The sequence below is a fragment of the Aedes albopictus genome, chromosome 3 (genome assembly GCF_035046485.1).
Source record: "Aedes albopictus strain Foshan chromosome 3, AalbF5, whole genome shotgun sequence".
NCBI classification, from domain to species: Eukaryota; Metazoa; Arthropoda; class Insecta; order Diptera; family Culicidae; genus Aedes; species Aedes albopictus.
This window is the reverse complement of record NC_085138.1, coordinates 395,955,233-395,976,346: the sequence shown is the minus strand read 5'-3', so window position 1 is coordinate 395,976,346 and position 21,114 is coordinate 395,955,233. Positions and strand designations below refer to the sequence as shown.

At 40.1% G+C, this 21,114-nt stretch overlaps 1 protein-coding gene across 8 annotated transcripts in view; it reads left to right on the top strand.

Annotated features, from left to right (window-relative positions):
* The window catches only part of LOC109417172 (long-chain-fatty-acid--CoA ligase 6), a 107,123-nt gene that overhangs the window by 11,957 nt on the left and 74,052 nt on the right, over positions 1–21,114 (top strand). For 2 of the 8 annotated variants that reach the window (XM_029875432.2, XM_029875430.2), the window contains exon 2: positions 7,026–7,623. In XM_029875432.2, the coding sequence (XP_029731292.1) occupies positions 7,542–7,623 (82 nt within the window). In that variant the 5' untranslated portion in view covers positions 7,026–7,541. Of the gene's footprint in view, positions 1–390; positions 408–518; positions 639–671; positions 847–942; positions 1,136–6,011; positions 7,624–17,117; positions 17,342–21,114 lie in introns of those variants that run through there. The other 6 variants (XM_062856039.1, XM_062856037.1, XM_062856036.1 and 3 more) reach the window with 6 other exon arrangements.

Genomic DNA, 21,114 nt, shown 5'->3' with positions numbered 1-21,114 from the left:
TAAAATTACACGGAAAATAAAATATTCTATGAAAAAATATAAAAATAAAAATATTTCAACAATAATCATAAAATCTCAAAATGTTTTCATCTCAAAAAATCCTTACCCCAAATAAGCTTCCAGGAAAAATATAAGAGTGTGGGGATGTTCAAAAATAAAAATTAGAAAAATCAAAAACTGAAATTCACGAAATCGAGAATTAAAAAGAATCATCTTCCAAAACATGTTTAAATCGATTTTAGATGACGAAAAATGATATTTAGATCAAAATCAAAAATTTGGGTATTAGAGGGTTAATCAACGTGAAAATATCATGCGGCATTTTTGACAGTTGTTTGCTCCTCCAACCTTTCTTTCTCCTTCTCCGCTCTGGCGCCGGTGCAGTGGTGGAGATTTATTGGCTTCACGTGAGTTTGTGTGAGTGTATTGGTGGATACCGGTGCAGCACAGCAGCTGAGAGCGAGAGTAAAACTGAGATGCACTTCTGCTGCATGTTTCGTTTTTGACATGTTAGCATGTGGCAGAAGCGGTCTTGGAGCGGCTGTATGGAGAGAGCGCGATTGAATGTATCGCACTCGTTTCATCACCCTGCTGTCTGGGTGAAAACTGTTATACTCACTGCTGCAATCGGACGTTGAGTAGGTGAACCTCGTGATAGAAATTTTCTGGGTTGTTAAAATGTGTTAAAAGTGTCGGAATTCGTTCGTTTACAGCAGCCGCTGTTGGAATTGATCGGGTAGTGATCGTAGAAGCTGAGATCACAACGGATTGAGTGTTATTTTATCGGATAAATTCAATTTTAACCGAGCGAGAAGAATATCGATTTTCATGGGTGCTGCGACAGTGGTATACATCCAGGCTGATTCCCGTTCTCGCTGTTCTATGTGTGGTTGCTAGCATGTGTTGGTGATCAAAGTGAAGCAATTATAATTCTTTACCCTGTTGTGATAGGATAACAGCTCAGGTGTCAACTACGACTTCAGTGGAGATTGTGGATCATTTGTTCATGTTGAGTGTGACCTTTGTGCCACTTAAGGTTACCTGAAGCATATTCATAGAATCAACAGAAAAACTGTATAAAGTCCATAACTTTAATCCAATTAGGCTCATCAATGACCAAAACAGTATAAGTTACGTAAGTGACCAAAGTTGTACCGTTTTTTGTTTCCATCAGTGATAATCAACCGAGCACATTCCCATTCACAAGCATCTACTACGCTAAGAAGTGTAGTAACATGTAGCAGACCTGAACTGACAACAATACTACACAGATAGATACCGAAGAAAACGCGTACGAAGCGGGTGTTACAAGCAGAGAAAAAATCAATATCAACACATTTTTTCTCTTCCTGCCGCGCAGTAAAACATGGGCCGGACGGCAAAGTAATTGAATACAGCACAGCACTCAAAGTAGGTTACTCCCATTCAGCCAAAGGATAAACCTAAACGGCGAGAGTCACTTTACATTCAAATCGCAAAGATCACAGATCACACAGCTAACCGAGAAAGAGACAATTTACCCACTGGTGGTGGATGGTCAGTAAATGGCCAACGTGGCGAAGAATGTATCGACTACCGAATCAAACACAAACCAAGTGGTTTCTGATACACTTACCGACCGTCACAAAATACTAAACTTCTATTCTCTGGTTCTCCCTTTTCGGAGGACCAATGGACGGAGTGTAATTTTTAGGTTTAAAAATAACCCGCACGAATGTTATTTGCGTGCAAAATTAACGAATATCAACCAACGACAATCGCTGCTTCGCTACGTGTAACACGTACATATGAAGCTAATTGTTGATCCCCCTAGCTAGGTGTATGGCTCGACGTCATCGTTGGTGGTATTGGAAGCCGGCAGTAGGAAATGCGAGGTCCGGACGGTTGTTAATTGGAGTGGTGTCACACGATAGTAGGAATATTGATGAATTTGTTATGTTTCAAACTGGTTCCCTAATGTATGAGCTTGGAATTGAGGGAGTGAAGTTCACTTGCCAATTACTGTTTGAATTGAACAACGGCAGTTGAAACTAATAATTATGAAGACCGGGAAGTAACTTGAATGCGAAAGTTTAGAATAGGCTAGTGTAGCGATGAATTTTGAGTACATTCACCAGGAATTCCTCCAGGAATTCAACCAGGAATTTCACCAGGAATTCCATCAGAAATTTCACCAGGAATTTTACCAGGAATTCCACCAGGAATTTCTCCAAGAATTTCACCAGGAATTCCACCTGGGATTCCTCCAGGAATTTTACCAGGAATTCCTCCAGGAATTCCTCCAGGAATTCCACCAGGAATTCCTCCATGAATTCCATCAGGAATTCCTCCAGGAATTCCACCAGGAATTCCTCCAGGAATTCCACCAGAAATACCTCCAGGAATTCCACCAAGAATTTCTCCAGCGATTCCACTAGGAAATCCCACTAGGAATTCCTCCAGGAATTCCACTAGGAATTTCTCCAGGAATTGCACCCGTAATTTCACCAGGAATTGCACTAGTAATTTCACCACCAGGTGGAATTCCACCAGGCATTCCTTCAGGAATTCCACCAGGAATTCCTTCGAGAATCACTTCAGGAATCCCTCCGAGAATTTCATCAGGATTTCATCCGAAAATTCCATCAAGAATTCCATCAGGAATTCCTCCGAGAATTCCACCAGGAATTCCTCCATAGAAATTCCACCAGAAATTCCTATAGGAATTCCACCTAGAATTCCTCCAGCAAATCCTTCAGAAATTCCTCCAGGAATTCCTACAGGAATTCCTCCAGGATTTCCACCACGAATTCTTCAATGAATTCCTCCGGAAATTCTTCCAGGGATTCCTCCGGAAATTCCTTCAGGAACTCTTCCAGAATTTTTTCCAGCAATTCCTCCGGAAATTCCTCCAGGAATTCCTCCGGAAATTCCTCAAAGAATTCTTCCGGAAATTCCTCCAGGAATTCCTCCGGAAATTCCTCCAGGAATTCCTCCGGAAATTCCTCCAGGAATTCCTCCGGAAATTCCTCCAGGAATTCCTCCAGGAATTCCTCTGGAAATTCCTCCAGGAATTCCTCTGGAAATTCCTCCAAACATTCCTCCGGAAATTTCTCCACGAATTCCTCCGGAAATTCCTCCAGAAATTCCTCCAGAAATTCCTCCGGAAATTCCTCCAGGAATTCCTCCGGAAATTCCTCCAGGAATTCCTCCGGAAATTCCTCCAGGAATTCCTCCGGAAATTCCTCCAGGAATTCCTCCGGAAATTCCTCCAGGAATTCCTCCGGAAATTCCTCCAGGAATTCCTCCGGAAATTCCTCCAGGAATTCCTCCGGTAATTCCTCCAGGAATTCCTCCGGTAATTCCTCCAGGAATTCCTCCGGAAATTCCTCCAGGAATTCCTCCGGAAATTCCTCCAGGAATTCCTCCGGAAATTCCTCCAGGAATTCCTCCGGAAATTCCTCCAGGAATTCCTCCGGAAATTCCTCCAGGAATTCCTCCGGAAATTCCTCCAGGAATTCCTCCGGAAATTCCTCCAGGAATTCCTCCGGAAATTCCTCCAGGAATTCCTCCGGAAATTCCTCCAGGAATTCCTCCGGAAATTCCTCCAGGAATTCCTCCGGAAATTCCTCCAGGAATTCCTCCGGAAATTCCTCCAGGAATTCCTCCGGAAATTCCTCCAGGAATTCCTCCGGAAATTCCTCCAGGAATTCCTCCGGAAATTCCTCCAGGAATTCCTCCGGAAATTCCTCCAGGAATTCCTCCGGAAATTCCTCCAGGAATTCCTCCGGAAATTCCTCCAGGAATTCCTCCGGAAATTCCTCCAGGAATTCCTCCGGAAATTCCTCCAGGAATTCCTCCGGAAATTCCTCCAGGAATTCCTCCGGAAATTCCTCCAGGAATTCCTCCGGAAATTCCTCCAGGAATTCCTCCGGAAATTCCTCCAGGAATTCCTCCGGAAATTCCTCCAGGAATTCCTCCGGAAATTCCTCCAGGAATTCCTCCGGAAATTCCTCCAGGAATTCCTCCGGAAATTCCTCCAGGAATTCCTCCGGAAATTCCTCCAGGAATTCCTCCGGAAATTCCTCCAGGAATTCCTCCGGAAATTCCTCCAGGAATTCCTCCGGAAATTCCTCCAGGAATTCCTCCGGAAATTCCTCCAGGAATTCCTCCGGAAATTCCTCCAGGAATTCCTCCGGAAATTCCTCCAGGAATTCCTCCGGAAATTCCTCCAGGAATTCCTCCGGAAATTCCTCCAGGAATTCCTCCGGAAATTCCTCCAGGAATTCCTCCGGAAATTCCTCCAGGAATTCCTCCGGAAATTCCTCCAGGAATTCCTCCGGAAATTCCTCCAGGAATTCCTCCGGAAATTCCTCCAGGAATTCCTCCGGAAATTCCTCCAGGAATTCCTCCGGAAATTCCTCCAGGAATTCCTCCGGAAATTCCTCCAGGAATTCCTCCGGAAATTCCTCCAGGAATTCCTCCGGAAATTCCTCCAGGAATTCCTCCGGAAATTCCTCCAGGAATTCCTCCGGAAATTCCTCCAGGAATTCCTCCGGAAATTCCTCCAGGAATTTCTCCGGAAATTCCTCCAGGAATTCCTCCGGAAATTCCTCCAGGAATTCCTCCGGAAATTCCTCCAGGAATTCCTCCGGAAATTCCTCCAGGAATTCCTCCGGAAATTCCTCCAGGAATTCCTCCGGAAATTCCTCCAGGAATTCCTCCGGAAATTCCTCCAGGAATTCCTCCGGAAATTCCTCCAGGAATTCCTCCGGAAATTCCTCCAGGAATTCCTCCGGAAATTCCTCCAGGAATTCCTCCGGAAATTCCTCCAGGAATTCCTCCGGAAATTCCTCCAGGAATTCCTCCGGAAATTCCTCCAGGAATTCCTCCGGAAATTCCTCCAGGAATTCCTCCGGAAATTCCTCCAGGAATTCCTCCGGAAATTCCTCCAGGAATTCCTCCGGAAATTCCTCCAGGAATTCCTCCGGAAATTCCTCCAGGAATTCCTCCGGAAATTCCTCCAGGAATTCCTCCGGAAATTCCTCCAGGAATTCCTCCGGAAATTCCTCCAGGAATTCCTCCGGAAATTCCTCCAGGAATTCCTCCGGAAATTCCTCCAGGAATTCCTCCGGAAATTCCTCCAGGAATTCCTCCGGAAATTCCTCCAGGAATTCCTCCGGAAATTCCTCCAGGAATTCCTCCGGAAATTCCTCCAGGAATTCCTCCGGAAATTCCTCCAGGAATTCCTCCGGAAATTCCTCCAGGTATTCCTTCGGAAATTCCTCCAGGTATTCCTTCGGAAATTCCTCCAGGTATTCCTTCGGAAATTCCTCCATGATTTCCTCCAGGAATTCCTCCAGGAATTCCTTCGGAAATTCCGCCAGGAATTCCTCCGTAAATTTCTCCAGGGATTCTTCCGGAAATTCCTCCAGGTATTCCTTCGGAAATTCCTCCAGGTATTCCTCCGGAAATTCCTCCAGGAATTTCTCCGGAAATTTCTCCAGGAATTCTTGCGGGAATTTCTCTAAGAATTCCACCGGGAGTTCCTCCGGTAATTTCACTGTGAACTGCATCGGGAATTTTATCACAGTCTTCACAGGTTTTCTGATCTTCCATGGAAACTCGTTGATCTCGGTCATAGTTGACTGATGTCGTCAGCACCTTGTGATTAGTACTCATCGTTCCATTGGATACGCATCATACCGCTGATGGAAGGTATCATCGCTTTGTTCGGTTTCTTTCGAGCCACTTTCTCATACCGAGAAGTAGGAAAAGCCAGTGATTACAGTGGATTTATGGTCAATCACGCGATTTTCCAAGGTGGCTTGAACCGACTCAAACGGCGTCGCTTGTCTTCCGAGGAGAACCTTCACATCCGATGCTGAATAACCCATAGGTCATTTTTCGTTGCCGTCATCAGCTGCTACGGGTGTACACATACAGGAATAACAGTTTTCATAGAATTCATAGTTTGCTTAAGCGGCCAATTAAGGCTGAGAATTGGAACGCCTCTGGACAGGTGTTCACCATCATCGGGTGGGATGAATAAATAAGCGACTGTGAAGTGGAGAGACAATATCGAGGTACCTAGCAAAAAAGAGGTGGAAACAGCGCATTGCGAATTGCCAGTAATTGACAATCATGTAATGACGTAGTTTCGCGGAGTAACCTTGAATTCTTTTGGGCTCCATCGGCTCTTTAGGATTGTTTGATGACTTTCCGAAATGGGCGTTTGAAGAGGCTGGTTGAATTTCAATCTTGAACAAAATACTCAGTTTAAGGGAGAGATTCGATAAGGTATTGTTGAGTAGTTGTGTGGGATGTCAAGATATTTGTTTGTGACTAGTGGAAGTGCTTGATGATTCTAACGACAGGTGAAGCGTGAGATGAATTTTGCGAATTCCAAACTGCAATAATTTTGATATATTATCTTGGCGCAGTGCTTCTCAATCTGACCACCGCAGTTTTCAACTATTGTGATGTTGTAGTCGTCAGCAATAGAATCAGCAGAACCTCTGTGATCCAGCTAGTTTGCAATTCAAATGCGGAATCGATATTGGCGATGCAACTGGTTAATTGCTTATATTGAGACGTTAGGCGCCTGGTGATAAAAGTAAACACGTGCCGCAACAAATCGGTTTTATGACGGCTCGAAACTAAGCGCTCTTCACGTCTCCTTCAAAGAGAGACCATTGCTCTCCATTCACTCGATAGTGCTGCTCAATTGGAAACAAAGCATCATTGCGATATAGGACTAATTGTGCGTGCAATTCTCTTCGGCATCTAGCAGTCAGTTATTCAGCTTCTCCCGTCGAGAAACGCTACTCTTTGTGTCGCGGTGCTGCGCGATCAGCCTTCAATGCGACAAAGTAGGCCTTCGAACTCTTTATTGCAGTTCCTGATTCAGTCGACGACGCTGGCTGCACAGTTGTAACAGTCAGCTTACCTACTCCGATGCAGCGTGGTGAACCTAGGACTGTGGACTACGCCCTACCATCAGATCACACTCTTCAACGTTTCCATCTCGTTTGTTCTTTTATCAGCTGAACCGAGCCGAGTCGAGTGTCAACATCAACTGCTGGCAGTAGTGTGCGCAATCAAAATAGAAACGGGAATGTTGTGCTAAAAATGAGGTGAAAAAAGATTAATCAATTCTCCGTGCAAAAAAGGCGATAGAAAGTGCATCTACTGAAACGTTATCACTTCGCAGGGCGGATTGTCGAGTGAAGCGAAGTGACACAGAAAAAAAGAAGAAATCGCAAACCATCCGACGGAATGCTTAAATCCGTGCTAATTCTGGAAGATTAACCGTCATTGTCGTCGTCATCGAGCTGCGCAAGAGGGAAATAAGTGCAATAAATGTGATAAAGGGAACTAAATACGCTCGCGGCACCGAAGAATTCCCAAAGTGAATGATAAGTGCTCAAGAAAAGTTTCGCGTCGTGAAAATTGGCGAGCTCAGTTCTGATCGTGCGGTAACCGTGACAACAACACCCCGGACAAGCGCTGCTTCCGAGCTTGGCAGCGGAACTTCTTCAATTGTGTGGTGCATGCGGTGAATGAGCTACGGCTTTGCAACGGATTTTCTCAGCTGGATAAGGACTGCGCAGCGAGCCATCATGTCGAATGCAACGGCTTTGAGTGAGTACCAACTTATTGTGTATATGTACAGAAATGAATCATTAATGTTGATGTAGGTAGGGATCTTTTTTTCCGTCTGATGTGACGTGAATTAGCGCATATGACAAAGCAGATTTCTACCCTTCATATTTTTGAAGGCATATATTGCTAAAACTTTTGTCTTGTAGTATTAAGAATATTTTTTGGAGCCTCTTGCGACTCCAATACTCTGTTCGATATTTAGTTTTTACCTAATTTTTAATTTGCTTTATCTCAGCCATGCCTCAACCGATTTTCAAGATATTTCACTAATACAGTTAGTACCCGATTTTGTCAGCCTTTTTTCACGACAAACTTTTTGCTCTCGTTCTTTTGTGGTGAAGCTTTAACCAATAGATTTATGTATATCGCCAAACTACAGCTTGAATGCAGAAGAAAGAGAGAGGGATAAAAAGTTTGAAATACTGTTCAGATTTTTAAGCAGAGCTAAAAATGTGTTCTGAAAAGGGGCTGACAAAATCGGGTCTCTAATGTATGTTCTTCAACCATTCAATTTTCACACTATTGAATAAACACATTCTCGAAGTGTTAAGGTTTCTTAAGTACATAACAGTTTAATCGATACCATTTTTTCGGCCCCATTTTATCCATTGCAACAGTTCTGAAAACTCAAAAGAATTGATTTTTTGCTATTTGAAATGTTTCATAAAATTGCGAATGAAATAACACAAGTTTACAAAATAAAACGAAAGTCGTGAACTTCTGTCAACGACCAAAATTTTTGAAGCACAATTTAGTGCTGATTTCGAAACCGACCTCCACAAAATTTAAAGTAGAACGGTTTTTGAGTTTTAGCACAACATCGAGTTTTGTAACTTTTCAAAATATGTAATTTACTAAAATTCAAATATATTGCGTTTTGTTCAACCAATTTTAAATCTTTTTCCATAAATTAAAAGCTGAATACAATACCATTCGATCATCTGAATGCAGGTTTAGCGTCAGATTGATGAAATTCAAGATATTGGCAAGTCTTAGGGACGACCTTCTTAAATTTTAGCAAAATTCCCAACATTTTTTGAAGACATGTATTTTTTCAATAAGAAAAAAAAACAACTTAAAAATTCTTTCTCGACGTTTATTTGACATAGCATATGCAGTCGAGTTACAGTAAAAATTTCAGCTAAATCGGAGCATTGATTACGGAGAATGAGATGTTTGAAGTGAGCGACTTTGCTTAAATATAGAACAAAAATTGATTTCAAATCATCAACCTTGTATGGAAAGTCGAAAAAAATTCCGCTCTACTGTATTTTTTTTCCTTCGCGTTTTCGAACTCAGGGCATGATTCTACACCAAAAATGATCATCAGCTTACCGAGTTCAAAAATGCTGTAAACTAGTGTAATCAAAGATTGCCTTGGTGATCGCGACGTTTTAATCTAATCTAATCTAATCTAATCTAATACAAACGCAGCCAGTACGAGAAAGCATCCTGGAAAGTAATCGGGTTAGATCATGCCCGATTACTTTTCTTGTCAATATTGAGGCTTGCACCATATCAAAGATATGACACAAGCGTCAAAGCGGCCAGGCCTACTGCGTTGTATTTGCCGCAAAGATGATTCTTTGAAGTACCTCGAGTTTTGAATGATTATTCTTTCGTCGAAGTAATTCTTGAATCCACAGGGGAGGAAGGATGCGTGGACATACCGTACCAAACGCTCCAGGTTGTATATGGTTAATATTGTTGAAATATATGTAAATGTGTCATATTGAATGTTATATAATATAAATTGGAAAGGTCTCACCCATTTAGCTACTCGTTGTAGTTCAACGTCGATCCAACAATTCGTTAAATCAGGAATCCGCTGCGACACTGCTATCACTATAGAAACATTCAAACACTTACAGCAACTCACACAATTTGTCATCGCCAGACCATATGCCGGGTGCGTACACTTTCAAACTTAAACTTTCAACCATTTCACCAGAGGAAACCAAACTCAAACGTTTTTTTTTTATTTTTTAAACGTTCTTGCACACTAAAACTTCTCGGCTGCACACGGGTAATGACGACGCACAACAAACCGACGGTAGCGCGATCAAACCGACACGAAAAAGGGGGCCTCCAGCTACTGACTGGCATCATCATCGTCACTGGAAATCACACTCCAATCACTTTGCAAGCGCTTCTCAATGGAAAACTATCCGGAAGGCATAGCGCCACTACGATTCGGCCGACTAATTAATAACAACGCGAAGACGAAAAAACCCTTGGTGATCGCGACGTTTTATCAGAATAATTTTAAATAAGCGGTTGACGGTCCCGAGACCATGAAAACGTGAAAAAAACAACTAATAAATTTGCATATTTTTAACACAAAAACATAATTTGGTCCATTCGTATTTTTCCTGAAAACTTGCATTCAATAGCTTTCAAACAAAAAAAAAGTTTAACTGATTCAAAAGTTATGACTTTTTGAAAAATTTTAGTTCTTGGAAACTTTTAAGACCACCCTATCTGAAAATTGGTCACCCTAGTGACGAAATAAAAAAAAAATAAGGGTCTGATTATAGTTCATTTTACGAGCCGATTTTATGAATGAAATTTTGACAGGAGGTTGCGTCCTATCCCGTGAAAATAAATATCATCATCCACATTGTTGTCGGAACTACGAACCTTCAAAGTTTTACGACAATCGGAGTTGCATTATATCCTTTTTCTATGGAATGGCTGTATTAGGGTGTCCCAAAATTGCACATGGTCAGAAAATTTGGAGGATTACCCAGCAAATGATAACTAAGGGTGTTTGAAACAACCTTTTGTATGACGGCAACTTTCAGGAATGACCTTTAGAGGTCGCCCCGGCGAGATTTTTGAAAATTGGCAATTTTTCGTAATAAATATCATACACATTTTTTTACCGTTCAAAAATTGGCGATACCCACTATTTTTATATTGTTTACAGCTTGATATAGATCTAAACTACTTGTAAAAAATTATAAACGACATGTTTTGCAGGTAACTTTTTGATGCTGAATTTTTGAATTTACTAAAATTTGTCATTTCTTGATATACTATGAATTTTACCCATCATAAAAAGTATTTCAATTCAATGCTAATTTAAGACGCTTAAAGGGGATTCGAAGATTTTTATGGGGGCTTCAGTGACTTTTCGGAGAGCTTTAGAGAAGCTTCAGAATGATTCCTAAGCTTTTCAAGATATTCCTATGGGGTTTCAGGTGGGCTTCAGAGGCTTTTATGGGCTTCGTGGCCGTGCGGTTAGTGACGGCAGTCGTTTAGGCGTATCGTAAACCTCAAAGTGTGGGTTCGATTCCCACTCCAGACGGTGGAAACTTTTTCAGAGGTTTTTAGGGGCCGCAGTTGAGTTTAAGGGAAGATTACGGGAGTCTCATGCGGGTTTTTAGAAGAAGATTTAAGGCGATGTTGCAAAAACAGTCTTATTATATTTGTTCACCGAAAAATATTAACAAAAAATGAGTTCAAGTCTGTGGAGTAGGGTGGCCCACACTTATATGAAAAACATAAAATTCGAAGATGTCAAGTCTTGCCTCCTACATCAGTTGTTTTGAATTCCCAGAACTACGTTCAAAATTTGAGTGAGATCGATAAACTCTAAGAAGCGCTCAACGAGCATGAAGCTCTTACGGAAAAAAACTTGTCCAAACGTATTCAGAAATCTTATTTTTTTTCAATTTTTGTTAATAGGGAGCGCTGCAAGCGTACAAACAATAATACCTTTGGAATTCTCGTAGGTGACTATATTCCAAACAAGTTTGTTTTCCAGTACATGTTTTTTTCTTTGTTGTTTTTCCAGTACATGTAAAGGAATAATACCAATAAAAAATCTCAAAGCTTCTGAAAACTTCTAATGCTAATAAAAAATCTTCAAAAAAAATCTAATAGAACTTTATCGGTTTTCCATATAACGACAGAATAATAAATCACTCTATTAGGGCATTGGGAAGGAACAAGTTCACTTTTCGTAACGGACTAGTGTTTGTTGATACCCTGGACTTAGTGAATCACTGATTTTGACATAATGTGTATGAATTCATGCAATGGACATTAATTACGTTAAGGACAAACGTCTTGAAATTCCGCTTCCACAGTACATCAGAATTTCAGGCGCACAAATCTCAATAGATTGCCGGTGCCCGTGGCGTAGTAGCTACACGTTCACTTCATAAGTGGATGGTCATGGGTTCGATCCCAGCCCCGGCACTTGCTATTTTTCGTCAGTTGCTCTTCCCTCCGAGAGCGGCTGACATCCGATCCTCTTCTGACCATATGCTCTAACGGACCTGGAAACTTGGATATCGGCTAACGGCAACTCATCCACCAATCGGACTGGAAAAGATACAAGAACCATACATCAACATCCTCGTGCTCATCATTTCACCATGGACAGGGTAGAAAAGTGACAGCAGCGCAAAGGCATCCCGTTCGATAGAAGAATTAGAATATTATACCACAGGCAAACAGACGTATCACTTGGAACAAAGTGCGATTAAAATCATCGTCACAAAAGTATAATCGCCCAATCCTAATATGCAGTGCTTCGCAAACCCGCATTGTAGATGGCAGCAGTGAGCAAATGTCAAACAGGAGCAAAAACGATGCGAGCGCCATGAGCGAGAGTTTTACGAACTTCAGAAAATTTGAATAGTCCGTTAAAAAGGGAAACGATGGGAAGCGGGTAGAGTAAGATGTCTGTTTGTCTGTGATAATACATTTCAGCGTTATACAAAGTGTAAGTGCAGCTGCCAATTGGAATCGCTCACGCATTGCCCTAGTGGACAAAAGAGCTGTAAATTAGGTATAGCAGAAGGCTATCAAAGTTTTAGCGTGCAATCGTTCGAAATTATACAACAACGCAGAGATAACAAATATATCAGTAAGAAATGGTGTAATGCATCAATTTTCAGCGCAAACAACTACGAACTTGTTTTTGTTGTGAGCTACGGGAATTTTGCCTTTCGCTTGCCCCTTGAGAAAACCTGTGTTTAGTTTATGGGAAGCAAACTAGCAGGCACCCAAAAATCCGCTTGCGGACAAATTCATGCAAAGGAGTTGAAACGTATATCAGCAAAACCATGATTTACGATGGCAATGACATTTCTTATCGTCTTTAGCAAGCTTCATGCGATACATACTGCAAAGCACTGAAAATTACTCGTGTTGCAGTTAGTTAGAGGTTTTTCGTTTCAACATACCATATACCGCAGAATTGAAACAATGCGCTCGTGAAAAGTCAATAAATCTCCCAATGTTGGCAACGGTTTATATAGCACTGTGCCATAACCGTTGGTTGATTCTGCCTTATATTTAGGCCGCTGGATTCCCATGAGATATACATTATACATTGCACCATTGAAGTACTTACATAGCACACAATCTTTGGAAAAAACTTATCATCAAAATTGCGATATTTTTCAGTTGATAAGTTGAAATAACTCTCGTAAAGGATAGAAAAAAGGATAGAATATCACCAAAATAGTTTTGGTAGAATATCATCAACATATTTTTTTTCTGGATATCCTAGGTCATCCAAACTGTTCTTGAGTTTAGATCCTAAAACCTACGGGTGTAACGGTAACTTCTTTCATTATACATAACTACGATTTGTAGTCTATCATGTTCAGTAAGTCTTCTAAAAGTTCAATAGATAGTATAAGATCAGTTGGGATATCCTAGGTCATGCAAACTGTTCTTGAATATAGATCCTAAACTCTACGGTTGTATCGGTAACTTTTTTCATTATGCAAAGCTAGTATTTGTAATCTATCATGTCCAGTGAGTCTTCTGAAAATTCAATACACAGTATCAGAGCTGTTGGGATATCCTAGGTCTTCCAAACTATTCTTGAGTTTAGATCCAAAAGTCTACGGGTGTAACGGTAACTTCTTTCATTATGCAAAGCTACTATTTGTAATCTATTATGTCCAGCGAGTCTAATGAAAATTCCATAGACAGTATCAGATCAGTCGGGATACCCTAGGCCATCCAAACTGTTCTTGAGTATAGATCCCAAAGTCTACAGGTGTAACGGTAACTCATTATACAAAGCTACGATTTGTTATCTATCATGTCCAGTAAGTCTTCTGTAAATTCAATAGACAGTATCGGATCTGTTGGGATATCTTAGCCAATCCAAACCATTCTTGAGATTACACGCTAAAGTCTACGGGTGTAACGGTAGTTTTCTCCTGGGGTGGTAGTTTGTTCAATGGACATCATAAGATCAGCCGGGGCCATCCAAACTATTATGATGTTCAATATCTAGCATCTACAGCAATTGAAGCTTCTGTTTAGTCTATATAGAGTTATGTTGCATAATCTATTTTACTTACTGGAGCTCACAGAATACAACCAGAGACTACGACATTTTTTTAACTGTATTAACGAGATTTTTAGCCCTAGGCTAGTTCATCTCGGGACCCACGTTTTACTTCCCTTCCGAAGGAAGAACTCACATTTTGTGAGTTTGTCGGGAGTGGGATTCGATCCCAGGTCCTCGACGTGATAGTCAAGTATTCTAACCATCACACAGGTCCGCTCCACACTACGACACAGCTGAATTATCAAAACATTATTGTGTAACATTACTATCTGAAAAGAAATCGCGTCATGTCACAGTGATAATTTTTTTATCAACTAAGCTTCATAACAGTAAGAAAGCCCATAATATCCCAACAATTATAACAACGCTTATTGTTCCTCCAACTGCTTTGGTAAGTACAGTGGATTATGTAACACTACTTAAAGTAGTGGCAAAAGCTATTATCACAAATGTCCTGGAATATCTCAAAACTATCTTGAAATGACTCATGATATGGCAGGGCGATTACAGATTACAGTTTAAAGTTTATTGTGAGAATAACTACAGTATTATTTTGGTTTTATCACGCCCCTTTTCAAAAATACTTCTAAATATTCTACAAAATCTATACGCAATTTCAATATTTTCAACGTTGCAAAATGCACCTCGAACATTCATCTTGAAGAAGAGGGGAAACACTTGCTCTCAAATATAACAGCAAATTAATGAAAAATGAAGGACTGACGCGAGAAGGGCGTGATAAAATCGGAACATTACTGTACTGTTCCTATCAAGAGCTGAACTTCAGGACAGTTTCGACGACTCTCAATGTCTCAAAGGTTCATAATAATATATTGGGATCGAATCCCACTCCCGACAAACTCACAAAATGTGCGTTCTTCCTTCGGAAGGGAAGTAAAACGTGGGTCTCGAGATGAACTAGCCTAGGGCTAAAAAACTCGGTAATACATATAGAAAAAAAAATAATAATATATAGTAGACTTCAGGTTGATCCACTCACCGCGCTTGATCATGAAACGTTATTCAGTATGTCAGATATAGCTGATGTTACGAGTATATACCTGAAGTTCTAAACTCCAAGATAGTTTGGTGGACCTGGAACATTCCCACAGTGTCTCTAAATGACATTTGAGATTTCAAGAGCTTCATGGTTCTCAGCAGATTATGCTATGCTATTTTTATGGTAAAAACACATAAGGTTTTTCCTGTGGATTTGAAGGACTTCATCATAAAACAGTTAGGACGAACCTGAATGTCCCAAAGGTTTATAATAAACAAGTAGACTTTAGATTGGTCCAGTAACCACGGAAAAATAAATATGCAATGTTACTTAGTATAGCAGATACGGCTGTTGTTACGAGTGTAGAACTGAAGTCCTGAACTCTACGGTAGTTTGGCTGACCTGGAATATCTAGTGTCTCAAAATGGCATTTGAGTTTTCAAGAGCTTCGCAAATCCCAGCAGATTATGCAAAACTATTATTTATGGCGAAAACACATAAAGTTGTTCTTATAGATTTGAAGGACTTTACTATAAGACAGTTTGGATCACCTAGAACATCCCAGAATATAAAACACCTTTTGATATTCTTGGTAAAGGTTAAATGAATACATATAAACTAATCCACATGCAAGTTCAATTTGCAGCAACTCAGTACTCTGTTTATCGAATGGGTGAGTTTATACAGCCGTTTCTATGTTGGGGTCATATATGACCCCTCCGGCTCCAAAGAGTTAGGAGGTTTTAAATTTTATGAATTGATACGCTTCTAATTCACACGCAAAAATTCCGTACCAATATTCATGATTTTTTGTTGATACCACCTAAACAAACAAATACCATCAACATAACCAAGTTTGACCTCTTGACGCAGGTTCATCGATGCTCGCCAAAACTAAAATAAAAAAAAAAGCGCGTGCGACGTTTTTTTTATCTCGTGTGATCCGGAGATGCCGGAGAGAAGCCGAGGAGGTTGTTTTTATTTTTACTGTCGCGACGGTTTCGTGTTTGGATCGTTTGATGATGCGTACACCTTTGGTGGACAGCACTTGAAAACGCTTTGTTATATGGTGATTACGTGTGTGGGTTTGTTAGGATTAAGTACCTCAAGTAGTTGTCCCGAGGTGAAACCTCTTCAAAGACTATTTCTGATATCAAAGTTCAATTTGTTGAGTTATTTTCTGGATTCTTTCATAACATAACAACCACAGGGCAACAGTTTGCAAAGTTCGAACCGCTTGATTAACATCACATTCAAGGCTTTTGCAGCGCTTTACAGCTCGGTATCGGCAGTTTATCGTTCTGATATCACTTTGATGGTTTTCTTATCTACCGGTGTTGACCTGGCAATAAATCGGGTTGAAATGAATGAAACTGATATATCCATTCTCTCCACCTTATATAATGTAATCGTACGACTTACTGATAACATTCGGAAGCAGCATTTTGACGTACCTTCCACAATAAAATGAATATCAAAAAAACAAGAGCTCAACCTTGTGCGGTGTCGTAGGTAATTAGCGTTGTCAAGCGATTTGAACTTATTTCGTTGGCAGCGTGACTGGCAGCTTGGTTTATGTTTCGGAGTGAGATAAACACTACACCCAATAGTCGGGAACGATTAGATAAAACTACAGAAAAAATCATCAAAAGCAGGAACAAGTTTCAGATTTGTTATCATCGCCGTTATTTTTGACGCAGCGCAAATTACCAGAGCAGTATTGCACGCACTTGAAAACGTCTAGCGCGCGGCTCAAACATGCCTCCGTTTCATATGTTCATACAAACACTCATTTCATATCGCTGCTGTGGCCTGTGAGCCCTACGCAACGATTACCGCCATGCTCACTGACCACAACCCGCCTCCCAAATTCACGCGAATGGTCAAGTTTGTTGTCACACACCCCATGCCGGCTCGTCCATCAAGCAAGAGTAGCTCAGTACTGCGTACTGCGGGGTCGGGTTAAGTCGCATCTATCCGCGTTATCTAGCTCTTGTAGTAGTTCTAAACAACACTAGGGTAATTTGCCAATTGTTGCACGGCTAAAAACTCGCCTATTGTTGCACACTCCATGCTTTTCTTATGGGGTGTGCAATAATTGGCGAATTTTTAGCCGTGCAACAATTGGCAAATTACCCTACCTACAAACACAGCACGTGAAGTTCAAAAGCGAAAAAGTGATTGACCGACGCGTCTCGTCTTTTCACCGTGCGGGAGATCTCGTGAAAAGTGAGAGTGAGAAAATTTCAGCAGAGTGTTTGAGTCGTCCGTCGCACGGTAACTTGGCAAAAGATCGGTGCGTTTCTCTCTTGGATTGAGATTTTCAAATAGCTTCTCGCGCCACGAGATGAAGGATTTGCGAAAAACCATAGGTAATCTTTTTGTTTACGGGTGATTACATGGAGTCTGGAGGTGGCAGAAGTACCAAGCGCCTCTCTGGTTTTTGTGTTGTACATAGATGTAAGAGCTTGCGTAATTCTAATTTCGCGAAGTGCATGTGCCGATTTAGTACGGCATGCCTGCTGTTCGAACAAAAGAAAATGCCGGACAAGCATAGTCACTGGCGCTAGGTTGTGCATCTACAGGCCTGGTAGCGAGTCACTATTTAGTGACTTGGTCACTATTTTCGTGTAAGTCACTATAAAGTCACTATTTTCAGAACTTTTCAACTAAAGTCACTTTTTCTGTTGAAAAGTCACTATTTTCAACTATTTTCAATGTCCCCAGTGAGTAAAACAAGAGTTGATATTGAAAATAGTGAAAATCGAGCTGGAGACAATAAAATGTCTAGTACGTATATGTAGGTCTGTTGGCAAATTCATTAATCACTTTTGTACCAAGACTGACTTTGGTTATTAATGTTGTCTTTTTTGCTGAATCATATGTGACTTTACTTTTAACAGAAATGTGTGACGACATCTTGGGCGAGTTCGTGCTGAAATTTTCAGTCAGCGTTATAAAAACCTTGTGTTGCTGCAATATATATGTACTTATTTCTGAATTTCTGCAAGATCTTTCGTATGATATTCTGGAGCAGCACCTGGAAGAAATTTTGGCAGCGAGAGTCTGATTCTTTGGGGAATGTCTGACAAATGCAATCCTGAAAAACAGCCGTTCAAATTTTTTAGAATACCTGAAATATTTTTTTACAATACTTCAAAAATGTTTTCTTTAAAAATACTTAATTATAATAATATAATTATAAATAATAATACTTATTCTTTGTATAACTCTGCTTTCGGAAAATATTCGTTGGTCTTTCAGTATGCTTTTGTAGAAGTCCTGAATGATAACAAAACTCCTTGAGAAATTTTCGAGTAGATGATATTTCCCAAAAATCATGACTGTTTTTCACAGACAAATTTAAACAACAGAAACTGTTTCCGATGTTTTAATTTCATTCTGACAGATCATACATTTATGAAGGTTATTGAAAACGATTGCTAATAATACTAGTTCCCTAAAAAAGAGGAAGGCAAATACATCGAAAAGCCTGATGAAGGAGAAAATATAACTATTCATATCAACCTGAGACTACCCAACCTGAACTTTCCAGATTTCCAGATAATCTAATCATCAAAAAACTCAAATACTTCTCCGTTATGCCACAAAGAATCCGCCAGCAAGTGAATGAACAAGCCTGTAAATATTTTGAGAATTTCATCATAGACTCTTTAAATATGAGAAATTTAAAAGAAATTTAGAATTCTGTTACAAGTTCATCTAACATTGCCTTTGATATTCAAATAGGTCGTTGTTTTTTTTCCTGTATTTTTTCAGACATTTTCGAAGGAGGTACGCCGTACTTCAAGAACTCATCCAACAAGTTTTCTTGAGAAATTCCACCTTCGCTTAGGGCACACTGCCACGAACTACGAAAATTGTAATATTTTTTATTTTATTTCTTGGAAATTTTAGCAAATATCTCGTCAAGATGTTTCTCTGAAATAAGTTCACAAGTATGAAGAAAATACCCGCAATTATTATTATTGTTATTATAAATTAAAGACACTTTACCACTTAAGTGGCATTCGTAAAATAATTTATGTTTATGTTCAAAATTATTTTCATAGAAATTTATTCAGAAACTCGTTAAATAAACCTCTGAGCGTTTCTTCTCAAATTCCTCTGATGAAATCGCCAAGAATGTATTAACCTATCAAGGTTTGGCCAAAAAATCACTCAATGACATCCGTTTTAACTTCTTCTGAAAACTTCATCAAGAATTTTCTAACAAATTCCATCAATGTGTCCCAAAGGATTTTTTTGCCAGTACCGACTTAAGAGTTAATGTGGTCAACACATCTACTTACGTTCATCAGCCTCTTGCCTATCTGGATCAATCTAGTTCTACATAGTATATGCTAGAAAATTGAATATACATGCGATTTTGTACATTTTTTTGGAATAAGCGTGAAAGTTTTCTTAAAATAAATGTTCATTATTTGTAACTCCAGGATTTTCTGAATAAAGTTCGTCCAATAATGCTTAGTCACTAATATTTTTTTGTGCTAAAAGTCACTATTTAGACACTTTTTTGATATCTGTAAGTCACTATTAGGTCACTATTTTCGAGAAATTGGTCACTAAATTAACTATTTCGAGCATCATGTTTTGCTACCAGCCCTGCATCTAGCTGAAGTACTTACTACACGTGGTTGTGAAACGAGACTGATGCGCGTATGACGCTCCAAACTCTTCTCGCCTTGGCGCGTGGGGTTGCGTTCGTGGAGACGCGTTTTCCGTCGTCAAATTTTGATTTATTTAGCCGGGTGCGACGTAGCCTGAGTTCTGTACGTACAAGTGTATTTTTAACACTTTATAATGCTAGATGCAAAAGGAGCCAAAGAGAAATACCCCTAGAGTGATCAGCTGTTGCGCCGGTAGCTATCACAACGTGACAATTGATCCCATTCAACCTTTTCCCGAAGCGATGAAGATTGAAGCTGGTTTGATTATTGAGCGTGCACTACCGGCAAATGCTGGGCTGGTACATACGTAATAAATTGTCGAGTTGTCTTGTTCAATTGAGGTGCATCTGTTGCATGTAAAAACTTCACATGGTCACGAACAGTGTGCATCAGTTGCTAAATTGATTCACATCTGTGAAATGAATCAAAGTCAAACTCATTAGAAACACGCAAAGGATGCAGTTGAAATTAAGTGTTTGATGAAAGTCATAAATTCATCAAAACGGGAAAAATTAAGTGAATTCGACACAAGCGTGTAATATTTGTTGCTGTACGCCAGTAAAACATGGTGTGTATCATTTCTGAACAACCTGGTCACTGCCAACCCAGGTTGGATAACCGTGGATTTGTGGGATGTGCGGACGACATGAATGTTATCGTGAGAATTATTATTATTATTTATTAAAGAGGTTTTAACTTAGGTCATTCGCCTCTATCGCGAAAATATTTGGAATGTTGACAGATCTATACACGCACCTGAAACGCGAAGCAGCAAAGGTCGAACTGATGGTGAATGCGTCCAAAACAAAGTTAGGAGTGCCGAGCATGGATCCGTCTAGGATGTAATTTCACGTTACCTTTGAGGTGAGGGAGGTATTTTGGTATTTTCTGCAAACAACTTTTACCTGGTCAAACTTAGTTTGCAATGTAATTATTAGTAAGAATTCCTTCGTACAGGTGGCACCGGGGTTACAAAAAAGCTAGTCACAAGTGTATAAGAGCAAATAAATCACCGTTCTAGATGGCACTGATAAAATTTATATTAAGGACTACCTGCTACGGCAATTTTTTGCAGCACCGCATTGTATATAAGTTGTGATAAATTTCTTCCCAGCACATCAAAATATCAATATTTTCTCATTTTTTCAACTTTTTATCAGATTTTTGTAACCTTTTCGGCTTATAAACACAGCCCCCACAAATACAGATAACTGAACCGTGCATAAATTATGCAGATCGGTTCATCCATTCTTGTCTCAAAGAGAATTCAAACTCGATTTTTATGTATAGAGATATTTTGGCCTACATACAAGACTTCCTGCAGGCATTGATCTATGCAAATATTCAACATTACCTCCCAATAATTCTTTATGGATTTCTGCTAGGATTTCTATCAGATTTCTCGCAGTTTCTACCAAATATCCTGTAGGGATTATGTAAAACAATTTTCCAGG